At 34.0% G+C, this 27,283-nt stretch overlaps 1 protein-coding gene across 1 annotated transcript in view; it reads left to right on the top strand.

The window, feature by feature from the left end:
- The window catches only part of LOC150084836 (1-phosphatidylinositol 4,5-bisphosphate phosphodiesterase classes I and II-like), a 932,481-nt gene that overhangs the window by 652,854 nt on the left and 252,344 nt on the right, over positions 1–27,283 (top strand). Inside the window, exons 6-9 of the mRNA XM_090376366.1 lie at positions 10,205–10,289; positions 16,302–16,402; positions 21,700–21,866; positions 25,845–25,991. Of these exons, the coding sequence (XP_090232492.1) occupies positions 10,205–10,289; positions 16,302–16,402; positions 21,700–21,866; positions 25,845–25,991 (500 nt within the window). The remainder of the gene's footprint in view (positions 1–10,204; positions 10,290–16,301; positions 16,403–21,699; positions 21,867–25,844; positions 25,992–27,283) is intronic.

The following is a 27,283-nucleotide window of genomic DNA, read 5'->3' on the forward strand; positions in this document are numbered from 1 at the left end:
GGGTCGCCAACAAATCATGATCTTTAGGGAATCGATGGTAAGACGAATACGTGTATAATGCTAGTCAAAGATACGTGATATATTTTCTTATTACAGTTCAATATTTTTCTGGTTCGACAGAGGATCCTGCTACGTTTTGCGAATAATCAACAACTTTGGTTGAGAACTTTCAGCAGTAATCTTGGTGTGACGAGATCATCAACTAATTTTCGTTTATTTCTTTATAAAAGTAGTAAATGTCTGGAGGTAGCCAGATCAGTCTGCTATATTAAAATAAAGGAATATATGTTTAATTATTTTCCTTTTCTCTGATTTTGGTGATATATGAATAATATTGTGCAAATAGCCCTTTCCAATACACTAACAGAAATAAAAGCGCGGGTGAGGTGAAGAGACATCGCATCCTTTAAAATAATGCAAATTACTTTTCATAATGCCTAAAGTAACCTACAACTTTTGCGTGAATTTCATTACCCACAACTTTTTTTAAAATAAATTTGGATTCATTTTATTAGTTTATGTGTTGTATGGATTACTATAAATAAAAACAACTGACAAAAATTACTTCTTGGTATCCATTTGATATTGGCTTGCAGACAACAAATTATTTTCTTCCACAACTGCAGTAATTGGACTTTGATCAGCGGGCTTGTGAATAATGAGTTTTACCTCATATGAAAACCACGCGAGAAATCTGGAATGGATACCCATTGAGTTTGGAAAGTTATGTACAGTACTTTAATTTTATTAAGAGATTTATATGACATGACAAAGGTGTAAAGATAGATATTTTCATGCTAGAAACCGCGAACATGATTTTTATGTTTAATTCAAATTGAATAATAAACTGAGGTCGCTCATATCAAACTTACCGGTGTTTTCATATGTATCTCAACTCTATTCGAAGAAGGAGGAAAAAAAAGAAATAGTGTGAAAATGGGAAAACGTATTGCCCAATTCATCTCCTGCTCAGTAAGGAAAAGAATGTACTGTTTGGATATACTGTACCTGCCTGATTGTAATCAGTTAGATAAGAAAGAACCAAAACACCATTTAATCTAGCTACCACACCATTACGGTGATTAATGACAAGTTAGAGTAAACTCTCAAAGCCCTCGAGATTTTCAGGGAATAACTTTCTGACTGCAACCTAAATATTTTCAAACAAATGTATTTATCTTCTCTTGCGACAAATACAAGTACACGCAGTGGGACAGCATGTTACCGAAAATTAAATTACAACAGAGGAGTTGCAGTCAGACTTATCAAATGTAATAAAGACTCTGTGGGAATCTATATCAAGAATTGATTGCCTTTTCACCGAAGTATTCTTGTCTTGCTTATCACACAATGAATTTGTCTCAGAGTTTCTCCGGGGAACGCGGAGAAAGATGTAAGCTATTTATCAAGGTATTAGGCTAGTGAATAACGAGTTCTTAAATGAAGACCACACGAGAAATGTGGAGTTTATACTCGTTTATTTTGGAAAGAATTGTAATTGAATTTTAAGTTTTAAATTTCATCATTCACCATGAACCTCCAAGTTACGAGTAAAAATTGGGTACAAAGCTAGAATCTGGAAAGAAACATATAAAGCTTACAATATAGTTAAGACAATCAGTGGCGGATTAAGGATAGTTGGGGCCCCTAGGCAAATTATATTTGGGGGCCCCCCAAAAATAATAATAATAAAAAAAGAATAAAAAATAAATAAAAGTTAGGTGGAAAATAAATGAAATTTTGTACTTTTGAATTTTTCGCTTAAATTTTCGCTTCAATTAACCAAGATTTTCGCTTAAATTAATCGAGATTTTTATGATGTTTACTGAAAATATTGATCTATTTTAGAACACTATAGGAAAATGTCTTGGCTTGGGGGGCCCCCTAGGCACGTGTCTCATTGCCTTAATGGGTAATCCGCCACTGAAGACAATGCTTATTTATAAATTATATACTTTGTCAGGATCGTGTCGAACCTTTTAAGCTCACGGATGTAAACAAGGCAAATAGAGCCCTGACATCTGGACAGAGGCGTATCGGGTGGGGGGGGGGAGATGCAGATGCCCTCGGGCGCCAGTCATGGTGGGTGCCGAAGAGTACTAAGTGGGAAATATTTTTGTATTTATTCTTACCTATCTAAAAAAGTAATTTCGATTTTCCATGCGTGCCCAGTTTTGCACCTAGTTACAATATTTAGGTTTGGCCAACTGAGGGCCCTAGTATCTCCGTATTATAAGAACATATGTGTTTGAAGCTTGTGCACGCGCCGGTGAAGTACGGATGAATAGAACGAAGACTAAGTTCGTGTTCGTTCGGCAAAATTATTTGTATACAAAATTGTATACAAATTGCTGGTATTTGTCTAAATTCTCAGTTTACTTTTGATTGGCAAGTAAGATTAGTTTTTATTTAATTATTGTCTGTCCATTATATGCAGAAAATGAAATTTATCTAAAACGGAGAATTAAATATACTGGAAATAAAAACTTTGCCGATTTAAAAGCTGAACAAAATGCCTTTTAAAATTGTTCTATTAGGCGGTTATGTATTATTTAAAATTTGTGACATTAATATTCAATCAGATACTGATACTTAAAAAAAAAAAAAAAACAGAATATTAAAAACCTATATGAATGTAGGTTTTTAATGAATATTTAACCCCCAGGGGCTCACATCTGGTGAGTATGGGCTTGGCACACCCAGGGTCCTGAGCTGGATATCATCATTTTTCTCTTTCTTGGTGATTCCTTTCTGCTCTCTCTCTCTCTCTCTCTCTCTCTCTCTCTCTCTCAGGGTAATAGGATTTTTTTTTTTTTTTTTTTTTTTTTTGCCTGGTGCAGCATAAGCCTCAGGCTTCCTTGCACCATATGGCTAATAATAATAATAATAATGTAGCAATCCGCTGAAATCAAACAACATGAATGAAATTTTATTTTGATATATTGGGTGTCATGTCCAGAAGGAAACTAAGTGGTGCTCAGCGTAGGAAGAGAAAAATAAAGTCCGAAAAAGAAGCATATAAATCGAGAAAATTAATGCAGACTTTTCTAACAAAATCACAAACTGAAGAGGAAAGAAATTCAGTGTTAGAACGCAGTGGCTATCAATCCAATATAGATAGAGAAAACATCAAATTAAATGATATAGGTAGAGAAAACATCAAATTAAATGATATAGATAGAGAAAACATCAAATTAGATGATATAGATAGAGAAAACATCAAATTAGATGATATAGATAGAGAAAACATCAAATTAGATGATATAGATAGAGAAAACATCAAATTAAATGAAGAGTATGACTGGCATAAAGGAAGCAGCAAAGAAGATTTCAGTCAAAATGCTGCTGCTGAGGAAACAGTTACAAATGAGGAGAAATTTGAAGAAAATAATCAAATTGATGAAATCAAAGAATCAAATACATTCGATGTTGGAGTTAATGGTGGTGACATGTCGCAAATTGAAATTCCACGCGTACATAAGTTGAATGTTGCTTACTTGGAATTTGATAAGACATCACAGCTACAAATAATATCACAGCAACTTTGTACTGAAATGCAGGGCTGCCAGTAAGCAAAATCAAATTTGCTGCCCCAAAATATATGGATTAAAAAATAAAAAGACGTAAATAATTATTATTAATTTATGGAAAAAGTAAAGAACTACAACATATCTCACATGTAATATAATGAAACAACAAACAAAAATAACAAAAAAAAAAAAAAAAAAAAATCATTAAATTCTAAATCACAGTTAATTGTACTCACAATAATAAAATAAAAGGAAAATTAAAAATTACAAAAAAAAAAGAGAGGAGACGAGCATAACATCAGTAAGTTTTACCTCTCGAGCATCATTGCCAAAATTGACATCTTCAGTTGATAAGTATGCCGCTGCGGAGGTTGAGGGCTGTGGAGATTTAGAAGGGGATCAGCTGCTCAACCTTAAAAAAGAACATATTAATCGATGACTGGATGGTGGCTTTTTTCTTTTCATTGTAGATTTCTTTCTAGCAAGCAAGCATATCATTCACCTCTCTGTTTAACTTTTAAGAATCGTTTGCTGTCAGGATCCGTCTTCTCAAAACTTGCCATTGCCGATGCAATTTCACGAAATTGCCATTGCCATCTCTCTCTCTGGTGATGAAGCATCTCGGCTCCTCATTTCGTTCATCTTGAGGTTCGTCAGCATTTTCTTCTTTCACGATTGCTGTCTGCAAGTCAATAAGTTCTTCGTTAGATAATCCCTTCTCTTCTTCTTCTATTAACTCCTCCACGTCTTTGGCATCAACCTCCAACTGAAGTAGCTCTGCAACCTTTACAATCTTTTCTACAAGTGTCCATTGGATGAAGACATCCCTTCAGGGAACTGAATGTCAAACCCAATAAGGAGGGTCAACCTAAGAACTTGAAAAGTACTGAACAAGAAAAGTTGTATGATGGTCCTAGAGTGCTGAACTTTCTAAAGAAAAGAGACACATGCTATACCTCCCGCCAGCTTACCATGCCTTCTTTAAAGGTATTAGAAGCTCAAAAAAAATTCATGATCTAGGTCACTTATCTGACTACGAGGAAGAAGAAGAAAATGAAGCATAAACAGTAGTTTGTGGTGACGGTGTTTTATTATTATAGAATTAGTGATGATGACTTTAATTCCTTTTTTTAAAAAAATGAGAACATCAACAAAAAGCAACTATAATTTTTTTTTTTTTTTTTTTTTTTAATTTTGCAACCATCTTTTACATTATAATTAAATTTATTGTGTTCATCTTAGCTTTTTTATGATCATTCTGCAACAACTAAGACAATCTTAACTATTTTTACAAAAAAATTCCCAATGTGCCTATCACTCAGGTTTTTTAAAATTTTGTTATAGTGTACTTTTTACAGGGAAAAAATATAATCTCTTCTGTATGAAATTGTAGTTTTGATTACACAGTCATATTCTTACAGTAATTTACCATTTTAAAATAGGTAAACTACTTAGAAACATAATGGTGTAAGTCAATTATAAAAATTACCAAAAAATTGAATATTAACAAAAATTGTCAAGCTCGTGTAAATTTTTAAAGTTTTTTTAATCTCCCTGTGTATCACAATTCATTAAATTAATTTTTTTGAGTTTTTTATGAATGCAAACACAAAACACCTTGTTCTCAAAAAGGAGAATAGACTGACTTACACCACTATGAATCTCAACCCTCCATATATACTTATATATACTCATGGGTTTTCACATAGTTGTCACTGGGTTTAATTTTGATATAATTTACTGGGTTTTGTTGGGGCTTGGAGATTGTTAGCCCATTTTGGTTTGCGCTAGAGAACTTTCTGGTGCAGCCAAGATTTTTGCCTGGGTATTAAATCCTTGTGGCTGTTGACTGATTATAGTTCATTTATATTTTGTGTTATAACTTCAGTTGTAATTATGATGTCAGATGTGAGTTTGTCATCAAAGTCATCAATACCTGGTGACTTAACTGTTGTCCCAGAATTACTGGAAGCTGATTTGCTGAATTTAATATGTTAATTAATCAAAAAGACAGTAAACATTTCCAAAAAGCTTTTCCGTTTACATGAGCACAAAATTCTGCATCCTGGCACTTGTAATCTTGTACCTGAGTACCAAGTGTTTGGGGTATTCATATATATATATATATATATATATATATATATATATATAAAAAAAAACTATCCACCTCATCTGCCCATCCCATCTAATAATTTGTCTAATTCTTCATTAAATGTATTCTGACAACCCCTCCACCACAACACCAGATGGAACTTTGTTATGGGGCAGTCTGTTTGAGTGAGAAACAATGGTTGCTACACATGGATTTGTGCATGTAGCATCCTGTATGCTATCTTGATTTGGGTGAACATTTCCTGAATGCAATCATTGCATATGACAAATGATGGTTTCACTATACAACCCAGAGACTAACTTCATGAGTCAACAGTGGAAGCATCTGAACGTCTCATAACGAAAAGAAATTTTATCTATAGACCATTTGGGTCTATAGATAAAATAGATATAAAAAAATGAATTCTGGTTGCCCTGTAGTAACACAGTCACTGCTCATCACTACAGCAAAACAGTGGAGCAGTTATGACAGACCATAATGTCAAAGCAGCTTGGTTGCTTAACATGGAATCATATAACCCGTGACAATGCAACTGTAAGGACCTGTCCTTACAACTGTTAAAAAAAATGAGGGTTATTGATATTGAATAAAATTATTAAGGAATATTAACACAGACAACCATTTGAAATATATATGGTCAAAAAAACTAATAACTGAAATTGTATAGGATAATTCAGATAAGTCAAGGTTTAATTGTGCTCGTTACGCCTATTATCTTTAAGTAGAGGAAGATTAACGTAGCAACTGGGGGGGAAGAGTTTCGAACACGCGATACAATAGGAAACACTGATGGAGCAGACCGTAGTTAATGAGCTGAGATCAGATTTAACATTTCGCCCTAAAGAACAATGAGCTGAAACAAAAATAAATAAGATAGAGATGGAGCTCAGTAATGGGGGTATTCATGATATTTAAGTGCACACTTTAAAATTTCACGGGGGCAATTAACGACAGGTGTATCAATGCCAATACAGGGCATAGCTGGGCAAACACAAAGACGATCTAGAAACTCCAAAATTACAGGAATTTCCAGTTGCCTTTCTAAAATATTCTAGGAATTGCTGGAAACAAGTAGTCCTCTCTAAAAAGGATGGAAGACACGCCCACGGAAGAGTATTGGAGACGAATGGGAATCACAGGGGAAGGGATGTATTGGTCAGCGATTGGTCTGAACGAAAAAGCGCAGGAAATTTTGAAATTCAGAGTGAGGAGAAGGATAAGTTTTTTTGAAGTAGTCTTTGGAAGTGCGTAGAGGAAGACAGTTGTGTGAGGTAGTCTTTGGAAGTGCGTAGAGGAAGACAGTTGTGTGAGGTAGTCTTTGGAAGTGCGTAGAGGAAGACAGTCGTGGGGCAGAGTCGTTGCTGAGTTTGGGGGAGATGGTGAAGTAGTTTTTTGGAAGTGCGTAGAGGAAGACAGTCGTGGGGCAGAGTCGTTGCTGAGTTTGGGGGAGATGGTGAAGTAGTCTTTGGAAGTGCAGAGAGGAAGACAGTCGTGTGAGGTAGTCTTTGGAAGTGCGTAGAGGAAGACAGTCGTGGGGCAGAGTCGTTGCTGAGTTTGGGGAGATGGTTTAAGAATGGGAAGGAAATTTTCTTTGTGAGAAATTTCGTAAGCCTAAAGTTGGGAAAAGGAATGTGCCCATGTGGAAGAAAGAATAGTCTGCATAGCCAATGTATACTACAGCAGTGTGAGAAGCCGATAAAATTTATAGCGAAGGAAGAAGAGTGCCCAAGGATGAGCAACCGCCCGCCTCCTAGTCTACGCCGTTATGCTGATGGTTATGGCAGCCCTGAATAGGAAAATCACTTGGAAACTGAGTAAGTGATAGTTCAGTAAGAAACAAAACTTAAGTTTATAAAGGAAGGACTCTAGAAGAAATACCTAATCTATAAGAGAAAGTTAAATGTAATTGTAACCATGCCCACAGAACTGTAGTGAAATTAAGTGTAGGTTTTTAAGATAAAGATTTATAAATGGGTAGAAAGGATACTTTGAGATAATAGTTGATTTTGAGGGAATGACAAAGTAGGTAACAAAGGATTGTAGTTAATTATGAAATTATAGCGAATTTGGATTTATAGAGAGTATAACACAGAGTGATAGTAACTGTTTTAAATGAATAAAACGCTGATAGAGTGCCCTGCTAGTTAAAGGATTATAGGATTAGATACGGGAAAACGGTTAATTACTATTGTCGATTATGAATGATGAACAGGTCTGTCTGTAGTTGAGGAAAGGATTTGCTAACTGAGATATATTTATGTATATGTATGTATACGTGGTGATTTTGGAAAGGGATATAAATATGTATATATATATAGCTACTTAAAATTGTTTATTGCCATGCTGGAAGCCACTTGTAAACCTACTAGGACAGTTGATTGGTCGGAAAACTCATGTAAGGATCATAAGATGTAATGACTCTTAGATCCGTTAGAACCCAAGGATGAGACACACGAAGAAAATAATGATATATATATATGTATGAAAACTCTGTAGTTTGAATTACAAAGATATACACAGATAAAGCCTAACGGCCTAACAAAGCTACACATATTAAAGTTCACAGTCAATCGTAGCTATTGATTGGAAATGTATATATATTGTCAATAAATATTATTATGTTTTGGTACTTAAGAGTCTGTCAGTCATTTTGAACTTCAGCCAATCCAGAGGAAAAAAAATATTGAGACCCCCTTAGGGTCTAGAATCTTCTGGGAGACAAACAAGTCAGGTGTAAAGTGGGAGGGGACTAAACGGGGGGCACAGTAGAGTACAGGGAATAATTTAATAAGCCCTTATAGCATTGTGGAACAGGTTGAAAAAAAAAGAGGATATTTATAAAGGAAATTATTTAAAAACAATAAATAATAAAACAATAAACCCCCCCACACAACACCTCGCACATTTGACTGTACTGCTACTACTCAGTTCCCTGAAAAGGTATTTACAGATCATGTTGCATTCATCTGGACAATTAGGTGAAGTAGACCATCACACATTGGTTTTACCAATGATATTCTAACTGAGGGTGTCTCATCTAGTGGAACTGATGTCTCAATGCCATTTGTGATTACTTTTAGCCACTTTGTGCCTTTGAACAGTTTATTCCAAATTTCTGATTTGAACAACCTTTATATAATTGATAAATGAGTTATATTTACTTTAATGTATAATATATAATATATAGTACAATTTTGTGCAGGGTCATTTAAATTAACTTCCCACTTTCAAAAATTTATTGTTACAAAACTAATAGAGTTAAAATAAAAGCATGTTACATTTAGAAAGGCAAACTCAAAAGGTTTTTTCAAGTTAATAAAGTTAGATATATGCTCCATCTGCAGCTTCTTTGTCATACATTTTGTAATATATCACTTTGAACCCTTGCCGTAGCCTTACATTTCTTTTCATTTAAAATATTCATAGTTGCTGGCAGTGGTGAAACACAAACCTGTTTTTTTTTTTTTTTTTCTCATATCCTCAAAAAAAAAATGTAAAGTAGGAGGGAGAATAAGAGCAATTGAACAAGCTGGTCAAGGAATTGGTCCTCCACATAATCCAGCAATCAGAATTGATCAATAGTAATACTATTACTCTGTTGTAAAAATTCAGTGGTGTATCATCCTATTGAAATAAAATATTGGTTTGTCCTTTAACAGCTGCATTGTCAGCCAGAGTTCTGATATATCGAATAAATAATATTGCTGAATACCCTTTCAGCAAGGAAGAATGGCAAATACACTTTGCAGAACTGACAGCACAAAATACATTCATTTTAGGGCTGTCCCTGGCATGTTCAATGTAGGTGTACCGATTTTCTCCTCCCAGTGTTGAACATCGTTAGTCTTTTTAGAAAGATGGATATTGCCTTGTCACTTAAACAAATTTTAGATTAGATAGGTTGTTGTCGTTATCAGCAGGCAAATCCATTTCTGACGTGTTAGCTGATAATGTATACTGTCATTCATCTGTTATAATGAGTTGCAGAGTGCAAGTATAGAGGGTGAAGCATTTCTTCAGAACTGGATATAGTTGCATAAGAGACAGTAAGTTCATAAATGGCCTGATATGTAGATTTTTCCAGACTACATCCAAAAGAATCACTCTAGTTTTTACCGCACTAATAGCAGAAACTTTTTGACTTTAACTTTTTCCCTCGAAGATATCATTGATATCATTCAGTGACTATAAATAATCAATGCCATGCACAAACGAGTTATCCACTTGATGCATCCGTTTTGTATTTTAAATATTTTTGACAAACTCTGGCCATTGATTTCATTGTGAAAGTACCAGTACACAAAATTATTTCTACTTGAAGACGGGTATTTAAGGGTCCCACATAGAAAAAAGTGATGAACTTTGTTAGCCTTGAAACAACTTTCAGTTTATCTGCCTAAACATAACTGACTTTTTTAAGTGTTTGCTTGTTTTTTGCGGTAAATTTTTGAAATTCGGAATATCATTCTATAAATTTATTTTGTTGTCTTTTCTTTTTTTTTTTTTTCTTTTGCCTTTTAAAAATACTGTCTCGTTTGTGATATGCTTATTTATTTTATAGCATTGTCAAGATGTTTTGCCAGCACAAAGATGATAAAAAGAGAGTGGAAAAAGCTTTGGAATTATGTAACCTTCCAACCGGAAAAGTAATTATTCTTAGAATATTATTAATATTCTAGTATTTCATCCTTATTTTAAAATAGGTCCCTATATGTATCCTGTTTCTGCTTGAATGCAAAATCACATTTATTTATTTTTTAAATTAAGAATTTGAGGTGGAAAATTACTTATGTTCACTAGAAAAGCTTTTTTTTTTTTTTTTTTTTTCATTTAAGCTGAAGTATTATTTTAGGTAGATAATATATTAAAATGATGCAGAATATTGAATACTGCCTGAGATTAATATATACACTGCCCTACCATTAATATCAGAGCTTCTCATCCCTTATGTCTGAGTGACACCATATCTGTGATATCCCTACAATGGGATATCACAGATATGGCATTTGATTAAGATATAAAATGCAAAAATTGTAGAGATATCACAGACATTGTGCCACTCAGACATAAGGGAAGCTGAATTTGAACATGGGGAGTACAGTATGTACAAAAAGGACAGACGGGACAGGAGAGGGAAAGGATTTATGCTTTTAGTTAAGAAGCATGTTAAGTTTGGATCTAACATGCTTCTTAAGGCAGTGCATCCAGTCAACATGGGTGTCAGTGCAATGTTGAGCCAGATTGGTGTGACATAAGCACTGAGAAAACAAAAATGAGAGTAAGAGTGTATTAGAGGCCTGATGACTGTGATTAGTACAACAAACAACTGTACAGAGGAATAGAGTGCACCCAGTAAATCAGAATGTCTTATAATGGAGGATTTTGACTTCCCAAATATTGCTAGAACTTATGGGTTGGTCTTCATTTGCACACTTGCAAGACTTTTGTGGATTTATTGGATGATTGTTTTCTACAGTAGCATGTTAGAGAGGCAACAAGAGCAAGCAATACTTGATTATTAGAAGCAATTCTTCATGCATTAAGAATCTGCAGGTAAAAGACCCACTGGGTGGCAGTCATCACAGTGTGCTCATGTGAGACTTTACTTAACTACTGTCAAAAGTAACAGGAAGGGGTTTTGCTTTCATGAGAGTGACTACAGTGGTCTCAGATTTTTAAATTCTATACAATAGGATCATCTGATGATGTTACCAGCAGAAAATTGTAATTGGGAAGCATACAGCAAAGTAATCTCAGAAGTTACTAGGCTTTTCATACAAACTAAGAAATACCATTCCAGGCTTAGACTTATGTGGATGTCAAATGAACTGATGAAACTTGTGGCAGAGAAGAAAAATGCATGGGATACTAATAAATTATCAGGTGATACAGAAGCTTATGGAAGATATAAACTAATTGGATATGGTATATGTAGACTATATTGACTCTAAGTTGTGTTGTTGTTTGTTTTTAGGAGCATTGGCAACTAAGGCCATATTGCTCCGGGGATATGCAGTGGTCATTCAGGCACCTCCGTAGCCAGGTGGGAAGGAGCAGCAGCAGTGCGTAGCACGCACTTCTTGATTAGACCAGGGTTCAAGCCCGTCACCACCAAATACGGAGGATGTGGAAAGGTCGGGGAATGACCACCACATATCCCGGAGCAATATGGTCTTAGTTGCTAATGCTCCTAAAAAAAACCAAATAACAATAACAAGTGGTCGTTCCCTGACCTTTCCGTATTTGGTGGTCATGGACTCGAACCCCAGTCTAATCAAGAAGCATGTGCTATGCACTGCTGCTCCTGCCCACCTGTCTATGGAGGTGCCAACTGAGTTGTGAAAGAAGACATCACCATTGCTAATTAAACAGTAATTAATACAGCTTGATTAGCACTAATTAACATACCATTGTCTATCTCCTGTGATTATAACTATCGAGTGAGTGGCTTAACAGCTCTATAGAAGTGACTAGTGATGCGTTAGCTGTCATGCTAAGAACCAGTCACTTTGGATAGTCACTAATAATTAAAACAGGAATAGAAAAAATTGTTAATTGCATTTTCTGCATTGCTTTGCTGGAGCATTTCAATGTTCCAGCAAATAAATGCCCACATTTAGAAAATGACATTCATGGGAGCTCAGATGTGCTCTCCCTCAATTAATCTGGAGGCTGCTAATAAGAAATTACCACACATTTCTCCTGAAAGCTTCAGAGAGAGAGAGAGAGAGAGAGAGAGAGTGTGTGAGTGCTGTGCTGGGTGTTTTACAGTTAACACTATTCCACATTTAGTAGCTTCTCTGCCTCTAGCACCATATATGAAATAAATGACCATCTGTTGGTAATTTATTTCATATATTGTGCTTACATCGCACTTTTCCATTGGAAATACCTGTTTAATAGTTCTATGTTTAAGGTATTCGAATCATTTTTAAAAATGATCTTACTGACTGGCGTGTGATTTTGAAATTTATTTTTTATTTTGAACAAGGTTTTTCAAAAGAAGTTTATTGATGATGGGTTAATGCACACACATCATTTCTACTACCCAGATAGTTTTAATGCATCATTTTAATTATATCTCATATTGTGAATACCTTCACAACGAGTTGCCATAATATTGCACTACCTCGAATAAGTAACACTTCACCTATGGAGAAGACTGTTGTTCTTTATTCTCGGCAGATGCCACCACCTGGGTGGTGGCATCTGCCAAGTTAAAAATCTGTCAAATTTTAATTATATCTCCTTATTGTGAAGGTATTCACAATATGAGATATAATTAAAACGATGCATTAAAAGTACCTGGGTAGAAGAGCATTAATCTATGCATAAATAAACTTCTTTATGCCCTGAGGCTTTAGCCAACAACTATATTTTGGAAGATTTTTCAACTATTTTAAAAAAAAATTGTCGTGGAATCACTTTGATAGTGAATGCTTTGAATGAATTCTAAATTAATTTTCAGCTAAAAAAAATTATTGTAAAATGTGTTTATGATTTTGAAACTAGCTTGTATTTTGGAAACTTTATCAAAAAGAATTGCTAGATTAGTACACAGTATTACAGAACCTCTTTTTAAAAAAATCAGGAGAATGCTGAAATACAACATATTACACTAGTTCTCCAAGCGATGTCGAAGAACCAACGAGTCAGAATTCTGGAATCAGACATAGCCTAGTACTTTCCCCTAAATTAAAAAGAGGTCACTGGATCAGGGGTAGTAGTAGTAGTGGTGGCATGTGATGCAAGAAAGCAAGTGTATGAGCTTATGCAGCATCAGCCAAAAAATCACACCATTCCTTCCAAATGCCTGTCCAGTTCCTCCTTAAATTTATTCAACCTATCAACTACAACGACAGATGGAAGTTTGTTCCAGCAATTAACCACCCGCTGGTTAAAGGCAAATTTCCACACATCTATTCTATATCTGTCCTTTCTTAATTTGAATTTATGTCCCCTCTTGTAGTCTGAGGAAGAGGAAGAATTCCATCAGCACTTGAGCTTGTTCAATCCATTCAAAGCCTTAAACCCCCCTCAATCAGATCACCTCACAAGTGCCTAGTCTCCAGCCACTGCAATTTGCAGAACTTAAGCCTCTCTTGGTAAGAGGATCCCTTCATTCTCCTCACCAATCTTGTTGCCTTTTCTGTACACGCTCAAGCAAATCTACATTCTTCCTAAAATGAGGCCTCCAGACCTGTATGCAGTACTCAAGGCGTGGCCTGACCATTGCCTTATACAGAGGGACAATCACCTCCTTTTCCCTGCTAGCAAAATTCCTATATATCATTGACAAAACCCCATGACCTGTCCTGGCAGCCTGTCTGCATTGCTCAGAAAACTTGATATCTGACTGAACAATTACTCCCAGGTCTTTTTCATTTTCTACCACCTTAAGTGTAGTACTACACAATTGGTACGTTTCTCTGGGGTTACTTCTACCCATATGCAATACTTTGCATTTGTCAAGGTTAAACTTCAGTTGCCACTTCTTAGCCCATCTGCCCAAATTATCTAGATCCTGTTGCAGTAGCACACTGCCAACCTTTGTATCATCTGCAAACTTCGACATTAAGCCTGATATACCTTTATCAGTATCATTGATAAATATACAAAACAACAGTGGGCCTAACACCGAATCCTGTGGGACTCCACTAATAACATTAGTCCACGAAGAGCAGCACCCATTGATTACCACCCTCTGTCTTCTCCCACTTAACCATCCTTTTATCCATTGTAGCAACTTACCCTTAATACCATTCTGCTCCAATTTGTACAATAGTCTTCCATGCGCAACAGTGTCAAAAGCTTTCCTGAAATCCAAATATATGATATCAAAATTATTTTTTGCATCCAGTTCTTTTGTAACCATATCATAATATCTTATCAAATTTGTCAGACAAGATTTTCCCTTAACAAATCCATGCTGTGTCTGAATTATTGCTGCAGTCTTGTCTAGATGATCCTGCAATGCATCTTTAACCAGTGACTCCATTATTTTACCCGGAACAGAAGTTAAACTAACTGGGCTGTAATTACTCGTGTCACCCTTCGATCCCCCTTTGTGAATTGGGGATACATTTGCACATCTCCAGTCTGTGGAAACCTCCCCTGAGTCCAAGGATGCTCTCATAATTATGGCTAAGGGTTTGCTTAGTTGCTTTGCTGCCTCCTTTAATATAACTGGATAGATCCCATCCACCCATTTTGGGTAGATGGGATTTGGAGGGAATGGTGTGAATTTTTTTTTGGCTGATGCTGCATAAGCTCATACACATGCTTTCTTGCATCACATGCCACTACTACAACTACTACCACTACTACTACCCCATGTGCTTTTCTTATGTTTAACTTCAACAATTTCTCCTCCACTTTGCTCTCAGTTATTACAAAATCATTAAGTATCCTGCTACAATTTGATAACCTTCTGCCATTTTGAAACCTTAATAATTCCTCATGTGTGAATGTAGATGCATAATATCCATTCAGTTTGTTTGCTATCTGAGCAGAATCATCAACAGTTGAACCATCGATGTCAAGTGGACCAATCAGATTCATCCCCTTCCTTTTAGAGTTTATATAAATAAAGAAATCCTTGCTGTTTTTCTTAGCATCTTTTGCCAAGGATTTCTCGTAATCTGCCTTCGCCTGCCTAACCTCCTTTGTGACCTGATTACAGACTAGCTTATATCTGTCATAGGCTTCTGAGTCGCTTGATAATTTATATGCATCCCATGCATTTTTCTTCTCTGTTACGAGTCTCATTATTTCATTTGATAACCATTTAGGCCTAAACCTTGAACAATATTTCTTAATAGGTATGAAACTTTTAGTAATATCCACGATTAATTCCTTGAATGCTTCCCACTTAGCATTTACTGTTGGTAACATTGTCAGTTGATCCCACCGTACAGAATTTAAAAACTGTCTGAGACCACTGTACTCACCTTTACGGGAGCAAAAACCCTTTCCTTTAACCCTGATGGTAATTAAATCTTTAAGTAAATCCCACATCAGTACACTGTGATCACTGCCACCTAGTGGTTCTTTATCTGCATATTCTTAATACACAAATGATCACTACTGATAACCAGATCAAGAATATTACTCTCTCTCTCTCTGGTTGCCTCTCGAACATGCTGCCGCAGAAAACAATCATCCAATAAATCCACAAAAGTCTGACTAGTGTATGAGTGACCAACCCACAAGTTCCAGTCAATATCTGGGAAGTTAAAATCCCCCATTATAAGACATTCTGATTTACTAGCCCACTCTATTTCTCTGTACAATTGTTCATTGTACTCATTCAAGTCCAATTTGGGTTTCCAAAGTGTGGAGTGCATTTGGGGGGTGGGGGAGTGTTTGTATGAAACTTTTTTTAATGAAATATTTTTGTTCTCCATTTTATTGTCAATTATAAATATACGGTATTATAACAAGTATGGTATCTGTTCTCAATATATTACCTGAATGTGAACTTTTTTTTGCTTCCAATCTGTATAGCATATATGGATTGATATTCTGATTTTGTAGGAACACTTATTAGGTAATTGAATTTATTTTAAAGTTATTATAATTATTATAAAAAATACCCTAAATGAAATATATATATATATATAAATTAAATTAAATTTCATTTTTTAAACTTTATTTAGAATGACAGTATTAATCCAGAAAAGTTTACTCTTGAACTGTACTGGAACTTTTATCATCATCTAACAGGAAGGGAGGAAGTGGGTAATATTTTTGAGAGTTTGTAAGTACGTCATTTGTAAGTACTTTATTTAGAAGTTCTACCTTTGCCAAAAATTATGCATGTTGTTTAATTGACTGATTTTTTTATACAACAAAAGAGAAATTCAAATGAGATTTTGATTGTCTACATTTAAATTATATGCCACTGTGGGTGTAAATTTAGAGTTTGCTTCTAATGCTTTTGTTAATAATAGGGTAGATATTGGTATATATCTTGTATGTTTGGGGGGAGCGATACAGAGCAGTGGCAGAGGCAGTATGGAGTTCACAGTTACAGGTGTCTCCAAGGTAGTGCAATTTTTTTTTTTTTTTTTACAGCAGGCGGCATCTCTTCTCTTTTTCTCTCTCTCTAGCAGAAATTCATTGGCATATTAAAAAGTGTATATTGACAACTCTATCTCATGCCCACGAGTGTTGAAAGGTTTTAACAGGCAGTGTCATCAGGGTGTACCAGTATATAATAGTTGAACATATGATCAGGGAGTTGGATATCAGTTACAGATATGTTTACACTACCATCCATGAGAGACTGCAGTATGTTAATATGTGCTTAAAAAAAAAAGCAACATTAATTCAGTGCATGACGTTTGGGGTGTACAAGAGAAGTTGGTGTGTGACAATTTCATGAAAGAGTTGGTGGCTGTGACAATTTCATGAAAGAGTTGGTGGCTGTGACAATTTGTTGAGTATGATGATTCATTGAATTTTATATAAGAATTTGGTGTGCAACAAAGTAAGATAGAAAATGCATGCCATAAGTAGTTAATTTAATGTTCACAGTATGGTTCATATATTTGATAAAGCACACAGAACACCTTCCTTTTAAGACATGTTAGCATGCATGAGGAAAGTGCCCATTATCTTTGCCATATCTGTCCATCCTCATCTACTAACTTGATTCCTGGTGTTTGGATTTTCATGAAATTTTATATTTAGCTCTTTCAGAAAGATTTAAGCCCTCCCGAATTTCTCAAAATCAGAGCAATAGAGATCCAGCAATTATTTGTTTTCTGTCTGTGTGCATATAATAACATGACTTCCATTGGTTGGATTTTCATGAAATTTTTATTTAGCTCTTTTGTAGAGATTTATTGAGCCCTCCTAAATTTCATTAAAATTGTACCAATAGAAATCTGGGTCCCCCAAAACTAACCATGCACCCAGGTCCTCAGATACAATTGCATGGTTCTGGAATGGCAGCCTGATTGGTTGATCATGCTCCTATTGTCTTCAGCATAACTGAAGTAACATGTAACATTAAAAAGTAACATGTAAAGTTGCTAAAAATATAAACAGACAGTCATGCTGAAGAGAATTGGATTAAATACTTTTACACTAAATAAATTAATTTTAAAAAAATATTCTTTTTTTTTTCTGTTGTTTTCTAAATTTCTGCATTCCTCTTAAGTAACCAAAATTTCTCTTGGTTTCTTAATTTCTGATCAGTGTGTAATAATACCAAAATATCACATACTGAATTGTTGTAGCCACCAATTCAGTGGCTACAACAATTCAGTATGTGACATTTTGATATAGATAATTTCGGGAAAGATAATTGTTGTAGCCACCAGTTGTCTCTCATCAAATTGTTATATACCAAACTGTCACTTACAACGAAATATCATACACCAAAGTCATGCACCAAATTGTCTCATACACCAAAGTCATTCACTAAATTGTCTTCTACACCAAACTGTCATGCACCAAATTGTCACATACACCGAATTCTCTTGCATCTAACTGACATGATCCTGTGCATGAAGTGGATTGCTAGGTGGCTTGGCAATGCAAAGAAACTTTTGTGAACTAGATTGTGTCTACAGCACCTTGCAAAATCAATATAAAGGAAGGAAGGAAATTACTTCTTTAATTGTATAGTGTCTGCAGATGAAGTGATGAAAGCACTTTTAACCAGGGAGCAAGTGACTCAGCATGCAGCAGAAAGCATTGCTTATCATCATGACTAATGCTTCTAAATTCCAAAGAATTTCAAAAGCACTGGTAAGTTATGCTTGTGTTGCTCTGACTCTCAGGGACTTGCTGCTATGCCATTTCTTATGTAGAGGTGAAATAGTCAACTCATAAAATTACACACAAATCTAAAGTTCATCTATAACATGCCATCAAAAACAAAAAGACCTCAATGTTTAACTGAAGATGTCATTTTTTTACACAACGATGCTCAACCACATATGACTGAACATAACCATGACAACCATCCAGAAACTCATGGAGAAGCTATTGAGCATCCCCATACAGCCTTAAGAAAATTATATTTCCATGTGATTTTCATGTTTTTGGAAGACTGAAGAATGATCTGGTGAAAATTAATTCCACATAAACAGTGAAATGAAAGAAGCCATCAGCAGTCTCACCCGCAACTAAAAGACTTTATGAGTAGGATATAAAAAATATCTGGTGTAGAGATGGGTTAAGTGCATTTTGGATATCTGTGCTGATGAAGTATTTTTAAGAAATAAAATACCAATTAATGATAAAAAAAAATTCTCATTTTCATTTGATTCACCCTTATAAAATATTTATTCAGTTTTTCAATGTATAAAAACAGTTCTTGGACAGCATACATGATCCACTAAGATCATGTTCTTCACCACTTAATGCCATGTCTCAAGTTTATATATGCAAGTCATTTGTTGTTAGCTCTTAATGTGTGATTATGAAAAGCAAAATTACCGTTACATTATTTAAAATACATCTAACAGTGCCAGGTGACAAAAGTGAGATGTGTTATTTTCAAGAATGAAACAGAATGGAATTCATCCATGCGCATCATATAAAATATTAAAAGACCAAGTAAGGTTTAGTCTTTGATAATAACAAACCTTTAGTGCAGATTTCTTAAACAAAAAGCAAAGGATACAGGTACTATTTTTTTTTTTAAAGTGTTCCACATCATAACACTAGGTGAAAAAGAAGGATGCGCTTTGACAGGTACAAATGTATTAATGCTTATGTTATTTTTTAATAAAATTTAATCTTTCAATATCTTGGGGACTGTGTTCATGGTTTTTTGGGACCATCTACCTTTTGTTATGAAGTTATGACAGCATAATAAACATTTAGGGGCCCCTTGTATGCTGACAATCCACTGTGCTACTCCTTGCATAACTGAGAATTGAAGTACAGTAGTTTGCTATTTTATTCTGTTAGTGATAAAGCGTGTTAACTGAATGCAAAGTTGAGGATGGAGAAAGTAACTAGTAGTGTAATTACAAGGAATCTTTAACAGTATTCATAAGAGATTTTTGTCAGGAACATAAAATCACAACATGGTAAAATTTCTAATCATAAAATTGGAGTTTTATTTTACTTAGGTTTTAATTAAGTATGTCTAGCCATGTCTGCCCTAGATAATGGTCACTCCACCCAATGAGTTATTATAACTGCTTTGCATGCCATATACTACCTTGTGTAATGTCAGCAATATTATATGAAGCTAGTTCAAATATGAATAGTATTTTTTTATAAAACTTTTTTTGGCAATAAATATCAATAATATGTGCATTGTTACTTCTCTAGATAGTCTTCCTCTTTATCTAAACATTTGTGCCCTTTTTCTCTTTACTCCTGAATCATTTTTCAAATAATGTATGGCAAATTTTTATTTGCCATACATTCCAACCTTTGTTGGGAACTTTGCACTACTTATACACCTGTGATGGTAATAAATATTCTTTAACGTAATAAGCTTTAGATCTGATAAAAATTTTTGTCTGGTTTAACATTTGCACTTGATGAAAACTCTATAACAGCGGTCTGCTCAAAAGAACTTGGCACTTTTCTTTCTGCCATTCTGTTGTTGTTATTGATTTTTAGGCGCATCAGCAACTTAGGCCATATTGCAATGCTTCCAGACGTAATGTGAGTACATGCTAAACTAGTCTTACAGTGTCTACTGTAGTTAATAGTTACCCCACCACCAGATGATGTCACCATAGCTACCTCTTTCTTACTAAGCCAATAATAAAAAATCTCATTCATATTTGAACCACCCTCTCGTGTGTGTGTGTGTGATATGGCAATTTTTAACAATGGAGATTGTGAAATTTTGATGATAAAGATTATGAAATTTAATTTAGTTTGTGAAATGTTAAAATATAGAGTCAAAGGATGATTTTATTCACTCCATTTTAGTATTGAAAGTGACACTACCATGGAGTGAACTGTGTTAATTATTCAGTCCCGTGTCAAATAATAAACATGTAATTCCTGTTCAAAATTAAGGAACACAGTTCTGCATTAGGAAGCCATTGGCTTTTTGCTGCACTGGCAAAAGTATCTATAAAATAAAATAGAAATAATAATAAATTACTAATATTATAAAATAACTAATATATCTATAATTGTTTGGACTCTGAAGCTTCAAACTACAAAAGATTCAATTGACATTCAAGTTATCACATCAGCATCGGTGCTGTATATAATTGAAACCAACTGAAGTTTATATAAAGAGCATCATTATACAATATCACATATTGTGAAATCCTTCACAATGAGTTGCCTTTGTCTTATACTTTGAATAAGTAATGCTTCCCCAATATAGAATCTGTTGATGTGTGTTCTCAGATGAGTACTACCTCTCAGACAGCTGTTTTGGGGTTGGTTGATCCCTCATCAGTGATCAGGTAGGTACCCGAGGTTGCCAGCTTTTACACAAGAGCAGTTCATAATCAAAACTGCTATTTTGACATTTTTATTTAAAAATTGTGCTTCATACTTTAAGTTGTGGAGTTGATATATATATATATATACACACAATATATATAAATGTTGTGTGTATACATATATATATACACACACACAACATTTGTATATTTTACCTAGTAAAATATACAAATATCTAGTTCACAATTCAGCATCTCAGTCTGAGTTACTCAATATGTCAATAGTTCAAACAGAACAGTACAAAGTAAATCTTTAAAAATAGCTTAAATTTCTTTTATCATGAAATTCATCTATATATAAATACATTGAACTATTATGTTTATACAAATAAAATTGGTAGTTTAGAAGTGAATCTCTCTCTCTCTCTCTCTCTCTCATTATTGAATTATAGTATTTTTTAAGTATTTTCCAGTGGATTAAGACTAAACATGAGAGAGAGAATAAATTTGATAACTTATTGCCTATTATTATTTCTTTACTTATTTTTTCAAAAGAGTAGAGAATATGAAACAATTTCTGTACATTAAAATTTTTTCAAATTATGATACTAAGCTTCATTCCAGATATATTTCACTTATTGTATTGCTTATAACATTCCTAATGTTTTAATAGGTGTGGGAACAGAAAGAAAGGAATGTCAGTGGACCAACTTGTAGACTTTCTTAATAAAGAACAACGAGATCCTCGCCTCAATGAAATATTATATCCCTATGCTAATCCTGCTCGCAGCCGAGATTTAATCAAACAATATGAGCCTAACAAAAGCTATGCACAGAAAGGTAAACATGTTTTGCTGCATTATTCTTTCTTCTCAATCATATTATGTGATATTTATTCAGATATTATCTTCTTTATGTTAATCTAAAAGTTATCTTAGAATTAGTACCATCATTGAACTTAATTAGTCAAGGAAATATAATAAACATAAAAGTGGTTGTGTGATTACAGGAAATCTTCTTGCTATATCACGTGTTAACTCAAAAAATTTCTGCATGAAATCTCATTATTAAAAATACTGAAAAGTACTAAAGTTTTCTTTAAGAACTGTTGAGCATATTTTATGCTGATAAAAATATTTTCTACTGTTGTTGCAGTTACCGATTTATACCATGAACTCTTCATAATATAGATCTTAATAAATAAATAAATCCCTGTTTATCCTCTGGATGGCCAAGACCAGAAGAACTTACATATTCACTGTGATTTATGCATATTGAATTTAGGGTTGCTTAAACTATCTGGTACAACAGTTCACAATAGGCATCTTTTTTTTTCTTTGTGCAGCATATGGGCTTGAACATTTCTTACTTAAGATTATGCCTGCTAACCATCTGACCACATTAAACCCTAAAAGACATGACACTTGCTGCACTACTCAGCACAATCATAAACGAATGGTTGGTTACCCGTGCCATGTTAGAATCATTATTTCATTAACTATAAGTCAGCAAAGATTACATTATGCAACAGCCATTAAATAAAAATAAATAAATAAATCTGCAGCCATTGTCAACCCACTGCAGGATGGAGGCCTCCTCAACAAGTCAAGTTGGGGGAATGGACCATCATCTGTCATGCTGGTCCAGTGCGAGTTGGCAGATCGACTGTATTTAGCAGTAAGGGGCTTGAACCCAGGTATACTCAAAGGACATGTGCTATTGCACTCCCACAGCTGACCATTTGGCTATGGAAGTCTTTATTTTAAGCAAAAATAATGACTGTAATTATATCAGTTCTTAGTTTCAAATATGATATTAGTAATATGCACACAACAAAAAAGCACTTGTTGATGAACCTACTTAAAAATATATTAACGATAAGGAATACAGAGACAGCTCTTCAATGAATCAAATAATAAGCCATGAAACTAAGGCACCATTAGGAAATAAGCAATGCATTGAAATCCAAATAAGGATTTGTTGAGCTAACCACAAACACATATCTGTGTGAAGATAGATGAATCCAGATAAATATAAATACAAGCACGATATCCCTCAATTTTTTCTTGGGAAAGAAAAATTGAGGGCTATCATGAGGGTTAAAAAAAATGGAATATTACATGTTCCATTTTTTTTAACTGAAGTTTGCATGTCAGCCTTCAGGAAAAGCGGTTTGTTCGTTTCTTGTGCTGGACTATTGTGGGAATACCAAGAAACAGTGTTAAGAGACATTTAAAACAAATCACAGATTTTCCATATGGTTAATTTTTTCCAAGCATATTCAAGACTCAGAAACTGTAAATTTGCACTTTAAAAGTTGTGTAGTGCTTGCTAAAAGGAGAAAAAAATTGAAGATGGAGTACTAGTGGACAAGATGATATTGTCTGCTGTAGGCCATTTTTGACCAACTTCTCTTAATACTTAGTCAGTCTGTACTACAAATATTTATTTCTAGTATCACCAGTGAAATAGCGAAATAAAATCAATAGGTTTCAGCAGAAAATTGATAATACAATGCTGTTCTATACTTCAAGTGACAGGTTCAGTGCCATATTTGTGATGTGCCTCCTGCACAGATGCTGGGAGCATGGCTACATAGCAAGTAGTGAGCATTCTTCCCAAACTAATCATTTCATCATACTGATGTTGGCCTATTAAAACAATAAATTTTGGGTCAACCTTGAACTGTGTTCATAGTTATGTAATGTTTGATTGGATCTAATCCTGTATCCAAGCTTTTGACCTGTTTTGTTGTGCTTTCCAACCAAAGAATGTCATTCTATAGAATTTTTGGTTCAAAAATGCTTCCTTTACAAGAAATAAATATTTGATCATAACAGTTGATATGAATTATCATTAATAATTTCAAACTAAACAAATAAAATTTTACATTTTCTCAATTTGGTATAACACTTATACTTTAACCTTATAGATATTGTAACACAATTGATTGTTTTAGTATGCAAGTAGGTCAGCTGCTTAAAAGAACAAAAGTTTTTAACGCTAATAAAAAATATATATATATATATAAAAAAAAAAGTACTGATTTGGTAAATTCAACATTGCTCTCATAAAGGCACTTTTTTGCTCCCTCTCACTAAGTCCACTGCTAGTGATCTTTTAAGTAAAAATGGACATCCAAAATTATAAGCTTAGTGCAGATATTTTTTAGTTATGGATTAGGTCACTTCTTCTTCCAGTCACATGGTTCCCTGAGGAGCTGTTGTGGCCACCAACAAAATCCTCCAACTGCATCGATCATATGCTATACGAGTGGCATCACAAAATGTCATGCCCAAAAGTTCACTGATCCAATCCTTCCACCTAGTGGCAGGTCTTCCTTTAACAGAAATTTTTGGAGTTGGTTTTGTTATGGTCTCTGTGGCATCAGATAATGTGGTGGTATGCCACTGCCTACCACGTGGCCGATTTTGAAAGGGGCCAGCTTTAATCATAGGAAGAGTCATCATGCATCCCACAAGATGGTCTTGAAGAGGAAAGGTAACTACAGCAGAACCCCCCCTTAGTGCAGAAGGCTGATTACAACTGGTTTTTGTCTGGTTTTCAGAGGTCATCTATGTATATAAATGATATATATTATTCATTAGATTCGCACCAGTAGTTATTATATCTACAATAAATGAATTTATTCATAAGGTGATGCTATTATCACTTCTTCTTCCTTCTTCGATGTCTAATTAATGTCCAATATTTCTAATTAATTATGTCGAATATATTTTTAAATAATTTTCCCCCAAACCATAAAGAATGCAACGTTTCCTTACCATAAACATATTTACATGCTGATTCACACAGTCTTAACCCCCAATAAATACATTTCTTACGTTTTAAAAATTGTTCCTGTATTTCAAATTTACACTCCTTTCATATGGCATTAACCGCTGCATAATCTTCTGTGTTCTTCAAACGCGCTAACCATTAAACTGTTATTTTAATCTTAGAGCCTAAATATTTACCACACAAATATAAAATATGTGTCTAATGAATCATCTATACCTCTTCTTCTGTATGGTAAGATGTATTTTCAATTAAGTCACAATATATGCTAATTCACAGAAAATATTACATTTTTTCTAAAATGTTTACAATTTTTGTTTTAGACTTAAATTGAAGCCCAAAGTAAATGGCTAGAATGATCATCACCTTTTGAGAATATTTGATATCTGATATCCTGCAGAAATTTAACAATCTCTAATTGTTAAGTGTTTATGTGGAAATTCACCATTCACTCCATTCTTCAAAGATGCTTCTTCCTCTGGCTTACTATATATAAAAGCAACTCTATGATTGAACAAAAGAAAGGAAATAGGATCTGTATCAACATTATGTAATTGTCCTTAACTGCCTTTTAGCATTAAAAGGATTTTGTTTATTATAGAAGATATGTAGAACTATTTTCTTTAGGGTCATTAAAATAACCATCCTGATTAACATGAATACTTGAAGATAGATGAGACCACCTACTGTTGAACCATTACCTAAGAGATGTAAGGGAAACCAGGTGAATTATATGCAAATATTTTTTCATTCCATTTCATTTTAGTGGCAATACTGATTTACTGACATGTACCATGACAAGTCAGCTGTAATTTGTATTGTTTGTCCAAAACCTGTTGAATTATATTTAATAAGGATGATTTTAATAAAGGAATTACTTTCATTGCTTTGTTTATTTGATAATCAAATAAAATTGTAAAAAATACATCATCATTTTCATTAGTATTTTTGCTATATTTTTTATTTGCTCCCAAAACTTTTATCCTTAAACTGAAACCTTTTTGCCTTTTTTATTATCAGGTTTATTATCAGTAGATGGCTTTCTTCGTTATCTAATGAGCGATGACAATGCAATTGTTGCTCCTGAAAAGTTTGACATTAATTTAGATATGGACCAACCCATGAGTCATTATTTTATCAATTCATCTCATAATACATATTTAACAGGTAAGTTACATTGCATTAAATGCTCAAGTTTTAACAGGTTCTTTTAATTTAACAGAAAATTTACAGTTGATAGCTATTCCATTTCTGTAACATTTAAGAATAGTATTTAAACAAATGCATTTAGTAAAAAATATATCTGTTTGAAAAGTTTTTATCACTGTAAACTAGTAAGGAGGTAATTGCTGCTTTCAGATGTGGTGAACTACCAGACTATTAGGAATTATTTCAAAAGCTTAGCTAAAATTCTGGTTTATATGAGAAGAGAATAATTTCAGAGAAATCAGAATATCCTCCAAAACACTGTATATTCTTATGAGACTATTATGAATTTTATAGAATGATGAATTTTAAAAATATATTGCAAGTGTATACAATAGCTGTTAAGTGTTGTTTCAGAATTTTCAAGAGTCTTCCATATTATTTAGAAGGTTTTTAGAACATTTAAGGAAATTGTAAAATGTTGAATAACTTTCTGAAACATTTCAGGACATTATATAATCTCATTTTTTGAATGTCATAGAGCATTATGGAATGCAAGTTGATACAACATGCAGCATACCACAAGACAAGAATAAAATTACTATTTTATTAATGTATTAAACAAACCTTATAGTCATGTTGCTAATGCTTAGCATTTATCAGCACACTCTAAAATATACTTTAATTAAGTCAGTTTTTCCAGCACAAAGTAAAACCTTGCTTTAATGGCCTCTCTACTACATACAATTGTCCATTAAACTCCAAAGAAATAAGTAGTCACCAAAGTGCTAGAATGATGTGGTAAAGTGCTGTGCTATGAAATAAAAAATATTAGGTATTGTAATACTGCATTTTACTGCTCTTATTGTGTGGAATAGAACTTAATGAAAGAATATCAGAAAGGACTGCTGAAGGCATATTAGGCTTAATGTCCAAGTTTGCCAATGATACAAAGGTAATGGCAGTAATCAGGGTATGCTACTGCAGTAAGATCTGGAAAAATTAGGAAGATAGGCTGAGAAGTGGCAATTGAAATTCAACATTGACAAATGCAAAGTACTTCATATGCATAGCAGTAACTACAGATTATTGTATGAACTGTGTGGTACCACACTGAAAGTAGTAGAGAACAAAAAATACCTGGGATAATTGTGCAGTCAGACATGATGTTCTCTGGACAGTGCAGACAAGCTGCTAGGACAACTCTTGAAGTTTTGTCAGTGATATACAGGATTTTGCCATCAGGAATAAGGAGGTAATTATTATTCTGTATATGACAATGGTAAGGCCACATCTTGATTTTTGCATACTGG

The sequence above is a fragment of the Mastigoproctus giganteus genome, chromosome 6, assembly GCF_048544385.1.
Source record: "Mastigoproctus giganteus isolate SK-2022 chromosome 6, ASM4854438v1, whole genome shotgun sequence".
Taxonomy (NCBI): domain Eukaryota; kingdom Metazoa; phylum Arthropoda; class Arachnida; order Uropygi; family Thelyphonidae; genus Mastigoproctus; species Mastigoproctus giganteus.